The sequence below is a fragment of the Ranitomeya variabilis genome, chromosome 1, assembly GCF_051348905.1.
Source record: "Ranitomeya variabilis isolate aRanVar5 chromosome 1, aRanVar5.hap1, whole genome shotgun sequence".
Classification (NCBI taxonomy): Eukaryota; Metazoa; Chordata; class Amphibia; order Anura; family Dendrobatidae; genus Ranitomeya; species Ranitomeya variabilis.
In genome coordinates, this window is record NC_135232.1 from 114,167,259 (window position 1) to 114,173,258 (window position 6,000).

Sequence of the window (6,000 nt, forward strand, 5' to 3'; positions counted from 1 at the left end):
GGGGAGGGAAGCTCTCAATTGTTGGTTGTTTTTCTTACTTCCTGTTTTTCTTCTTTTTCTTGAATGTGTTGTCTTCAGTGCACGGACTGTGTGACACTGAATTGTATCTCATGTTTATCCAGTATGAAGTAAATACTGTTTACTCAAGATATCTTGCTGATTGAAGCTCTCGTAAGTACAGCGGTGACTGCAAGAAGAGGCACTCTGCAACATTAGATGCCATAAAAATTGAGATACATAGGCGGTGTAGCTAGCTTCACAGGCGGGCTACTCTGATGACTATCAGACAATGCTACTAGCCCAAAAGGATTGGCTGAGCTAGATTACACCAAATGCTGTGACTAACACTTAAACAGCACTGGCTCAGACCTGCCTGGCAAACAGTGCTATGAACTGCTGTAACCTACCCTGAAAAGGGCTGATATTACAACTAGTCCCAACTCCCGACTCCCTAAACCTATCTCTCAGAAAATTCGCTAGCAAAAAAAGACTCTTTGACTGTATAGCGCCCACAGCAGCAGCGGTGCCGTCTAACGCTAAGCTGCAGCAGTGAGGAAATGGTGACAACGGGGCAAATGGCTGGTTCTCATTGGGCAAGGAGTGACATTTGACATACACAGCCAATGACACATGCCCTTGCTTGTTTGCATCACATGCACATTGCTGTGTGTGTGCACACTGCTGATACACTATACACTGAAACAGTCTATTAACAATGATAAACAGTTTTAATGTGCAAATCAAGCTAGGCTTTTGGTGAACGAACAGTTATCGAACAGAAACTCGAACAGCCGAATTTTAAGCAAATTGTTCGGGTTCGTCGAACGACTCGAACACCGCCCAAAACAGCTCGAATTTAAAATTGGCGAACAGTTCGACTCGAACACCGCTCATCTCTGCTCATAAGTATTCAGACCCTTTGCTCAGTATTGAGTAGAAGCACCCTTTTGAGCTAGTATAGCCATGAGTAGTGTTGAGCGATACCGTCCGATACTTGAAAGTATCGGTATCGGAAAGTATCGGCCGATACCGGCAAAGTATCGGATCTAATCCGATACCGATACCCGATACCAATACAAGTCAATGGGACTCAAGTATCGGACGGTATCCCTGATGGTTCCCAGGGTCTGAAGGAGAGGAAACTCTCCTTCAGGCCCTGGGATCCATATTAATGTGTAAAATAAAGAATTAAAATAAAAAATATTGCTATACTCACCTCTCCGACGCAGCCTGGACCTCACCGAGGGAACCGGCAGCGTTCTTTGCTTAAAATGCGCGCGTTTACTTCCTTCCGTGACGTCACAGCAAGCCGTGACGTAATTTCAGGTCCTGAATGCAGAATTAGGCATACAGGACCTGAAATTACGTCACGGCTTGCTGTGATTGGTCACGTCGCGGTCACATGGGCGGCACGCAACCAATCACAAGCCGTGACGTAATTTTAAAATGCGCGCGTTTCCTGCCTCCCGTGACGTCACGGCTTGTGATTGGTCGCGTCGCCCATGTGACCGCGACACAACCAATCACAAGCCGGAACGTAATTTTAAAATCCTGAATGCCTAGAATTAGGCATTGAAGACCTGAAAATTACGTCACGGCTTGCTGTGATTGGTCGCGTCGCGGCCACATGGGCGGCACGCGGCCAATCACAAGCCGTGACGTCACGGAAGGAAGTAAACGCGCGCATTTTAAGCAAAGAACGCTGCCGGTTCCCTCGGTGAGGTCCAGGCTGCGTCGGAGAGGTGAGTATAGCAATATTTTTTATTTTAATTCTTTCTTTTACACATTAATGTTGTTTCGATACCGATACCCGATACCACAAAAGTATCGGATCTCGGTATCGGAATTCCAATACCCGCAAGTATCGGCCGATACCCGATACTTGCGGTATCGGAATGCTCAACACTAGCCATGAGTAGTCCTTCAGGATTTTAAAATTACGTTCCGGCTTTGTGATTGGTCGCATCGCGGTCACATGGGCGACGCGACCAATCACAAGCCGTGACGTCACGGGAGGCTGGACACGCGCGCATTTTAAAATGCGCGCTTGTCCTGCCTCCCGTGACGTCACGGCTTGTGATTGGTCGCGTCGCCCATGTGACCGCGACGCGACCAATCACAAGCCAGAACGTAATTTTAAAATCCTGAAGGACCTAAAATTACGTCACGGCTTGCTGTGATTGGTCGCGTCGCGGCCACATGGGCGACGCGACCAATCACAAGCCGGGACGTCACGGGAGGCAGGACACGCGCGCATTTTAAAATGCGCGCGTGTCCAGCCTCCCGTGACTTCACGGCTTGTGATTGGTCGCGTCGCCCATGTGACCGCGACGCGACCAATCACAAAGCCGGAACGTAATTTTAAAATACTGAATGCCTAGAAGGACCTGAAAATTACGTCACGGCTTGCTGTGATTGGTCGCGTCGCGGCCACATGGGCGGCACGCGACCAATCAGAAGCCGTGACGTCACGGAAGGAAGGAAAAGCGCGCATTTTAAGCAAAGAACGCTGCCGGTTCCCTCGGTGAGGTCCAGGCTGCGTCGGAGAGGTGAGTATAGCAATATTTTTTATTTGAATTCTTTATTTTACACATTAATGTTGTTTCGATACCGATACCCGATACCACAAAAATATCGGATCTCGGTATCGGAATTCCGATACAGCAAATATCGGCCGATACCCGATACTTGCGGTATCGGAATGCTCAACACTAGCCATGAGTCTTCTTGGGAATGATGCAACAAGTTTTTCACACCAGGATTTGGGGATCCTCTGCCATTCTTCCTTGCAAATCCTCTCCAGTTCCATCAGGTTGGATGGTGAACGTTGGTGGACAGCCATTTTCAGGTCTCTCTAGAGATGATCAATTGGGTTTAGGTCAGGGCTCTGGCTGTGCCAGTCAACAATGGTCACAGAGTTGTTCTGAAGCCACTCCTTTGTTATTTTAGCTGTGTGCTTAGGGTCATTGTCTTTTTGGAAGCTGAACCTTCGGCCAAGTCTGAGGCCCAGAGCACTGTGGAAGAGGTTTTCATTCAAGATATCTCTGTACTTGGCCGCATTCATGTTTCCTTCCATGACAACCAGTCATCCTGTCCCTGCAGCTGAAAAACACCCCCATAGCATGATGCTGCCACCTCCATGTTTTACTGTTGGGATTGTATTGGGCAGGAGATGAGCTGTGCCTGGTTTTCTCCACACATACCACTTAGAATTATTACCAAAAAGGTCTATCTTCATCTCCTTAGACCAGAGAATCTTATTTCTCAGAGTCTGGGAGTCCTTCATGTGTTTTTTAGCAAAGTCTATGCGGGCTTTGATATGTCTTGCACTGAGGAGAGGCTTCCGTCGGGCCACTCTGCCGTAAAGGCCTGACTGGTGGAGGGCTGCAGTGATAATTGACTTTGTGGAACTTTCTCCCATATCCCTACTGCATCTCTGGAGCTCAGCCACAGTGATCTTGGGGTTCTTCTTTACCTCTCTCACCAAGGCTCTTCTCCCACGATTGCTCCGTTTGGATGGCCAGGTCTAGAAAGATTTCTGGTGGTCTCAAACTTCTTCCATTTAAGGATTATGGAGGCCACTGTGCTCTTAGGAACCTTGAGTACTGCAGAAATTCTTTTGTAACCTTGGCCAGATCTGTGCCTTACCATAATTCTGTCTCTGAGCTCCTTGGCCAGATCCTTTGACCTCATGATTCTCATTTGGTCTGACGCACTGTGAGCAGTGAGGTCTTATATAGACAGGTGTGTGCCTTTCCAAATCAAGTCCTATTAGTTTAATTAAACACAGCTGGACTCCAATGAAGGAGTAGAACCATTTCAAGGAGGATCACAAGGATATGGACAGCACGTGACTTAAATATGAGTGTCTGAGCAAAGTCTGAATACTTATGACCATGTGATATTTCAGATTTTTTTTAATAAATTTGCAAAAATTTCTACATTTCTGTTTTTTTTCAGTCAAGATGGGGTGCAGAGTGTACATTAATGTGAAAAAAAATGAACTTTTTTGAATTTACCAAACGGCTGCAATGAAACAAAGAGTGAAAAATTTAAAGAGGTCTGAATGCTTTCCATACCCACTGTATATAATTTACAGTTACTGCTGTAAAATGCTGATCATAACTATTTATATCCAATTAAAACTAATTGACGCAAACAAAGGTGATGAAGGTGATGTTCAAACATTGCCAGTATGTATAACAAATGGTGGAACTAAAAATCTGCCACAATAAATTTGTTCTGATGGGTGGTCTAAGGTGGTCTTTTCTTTGTATATATAATGATGTAACACTGAATAAAGTCAAAACAATAGATAAAAAAACAAAATTAACAAATACCTTGTAGTAAGTGAATAGTAATAGTACATGTAAAAAGCATAAGCTACTTCGTTAACATTGTTTTGATCAAAAAATTTAAAAACCGTCCCACCTCGACAAGATGGCTCACAATTAGGACAATACAAAAACTCTTGTAGTTCACCTGACTACGTTTCAGCAGACGTCAAAATAGATAAGAGCAGAGTAGGACCTGAGTCCTGACTGTTTAGACACCTGCCCGTGGAAAGCTTTAAAAACAAAATTAACAGCCCAAACAAGGGGGGAGTACAAAAAACTAAACCACAACCAAAAAATAGAGCCAGAGAATATGTTCATATAAGTGCTGTGTATAAGTGTGCATTTACAGTGTGGCTATTTTTTATATATATGTTATATATGATGATATAATCTCTGAATAAAGACAGAAAAGTAAAAAAAAAATCAATAGATGGTGTTATAGCAACCAAAATGGACATGGTACACACCTCTCATGGTCTGGAGATGACGAAGACTCTTCATCTTCTATAAATGCTGGATTTTCCAAGGGGTAGATACTAGAATACTGAGGGGGATGTATTGATGGAATTATCCCATTAACCACACCAGCACTTCGACTACTGGAGATAGGAGGAGAAGCATTTGGACTTGTTGGTAGAACATCATGAGTGGTGTAAGGAGGAGGAATATACTGTACCACAGTAGCACCATGAAAAGTGATTGGCTGATTAATTCCAGTGAAGACAAAGGACTGTCCGGGTGAGGATTGTTCTGGCTCCACAGTTGTTTCATTAGTTCTCTTACAAAACTTACAAGTAAACATCTTAAATCTACATACAGAAATCAATGCAAAGGTCACACCGACTGAGAGAAGAATAGGACCCAACAGCTGACTCCACTCAAAACCTTGATTCCCGTCACGTCGTATCCATCCCATTACCGTAAAGGTGACTCCAACCAGTCCTAAAAAAAGTCCAGAAAACAGTAAAGTTGCTCCAGCTTTGTCCCTTTCAGTGACCTGCACATCAGGTTGAATGTTTGGATATGGAGGAAGTGAAAACACATTGAGGGAGAAATCATCCACCGGAGGATTGTTCTGTTCCATTATGAAAAGCTAGCTGCCTCTTCATCCATCCAGGCTAGAAAGAAATCTTTAGCAGTCTGCAGGGGTAAAGGTTCAGACAGAATCCTACGAGCCTATGCTCACATGATTACAGCACGTAAAGGATAGACTTTGGTAGCGAAGTATAAAGGTCTGAGCAGTGAAGCTTAAATATAGCAGATAAATATACTGTATATTCCGCAGATATACTGAAGAGAGTGCAATTACTGAGTGCACACAATGCATGTAAATTCTGCATGTGTATGAACTTCTTACATAGGTTACTCCTATTAACAATAAGGGACATTTATCTCGACTGTTGAAAAGAAAACACATAAAGCAATATATTAAGATAATAATGAACAATCAATAAAAGAAGACAGAAAAGAATATACAGCTCTGGCAAAAATTAAGAGACCACTGCAAAATGTTCAGTTTGTCTGATTTTTCTCTTTATAGTTAAATTTTTGTGTAAAATGTAAATTGTTCTTTCAGTCTATAAACATCTGACAACATGTCTCCGAATTTCCAAGCAATACATTTTGTATTTTTTTCTGACAAAGAAAAACGGTCAAAATAAAA

At 43.5% G+C, this 6,000-nt stretch overlaps 1 protein-coding gene across 2 annotated transcripts in view; it reads right to left on the bottom strand.

Annotated features, from left to right (window-relative positions):
• The window catches only part of TMEM174 (transmembrane protein 174), a 42,400-nt gene extending 36,920 nt beyond the window's left edge, over nt 1–5,480 (bottom strand). For both annotated transcript variants that reach the window (XM_077287828.1, XM_077287818.1), the window contains exon 1: nt 4,805–5,480. In XM_077287828.1, coding sequence (XP_077143943.1) covers nt 4,805–5,421 — 617 coding nt within the window. In that variant the 5' untranslated portion in view covers nt 5,422–5,480. The remainder of the gene's footprint in view (nt 1–4,804) is intronic.
• Between the last annotated feature and the right edge of the window lie 520 nt (nt 5,481–6,000).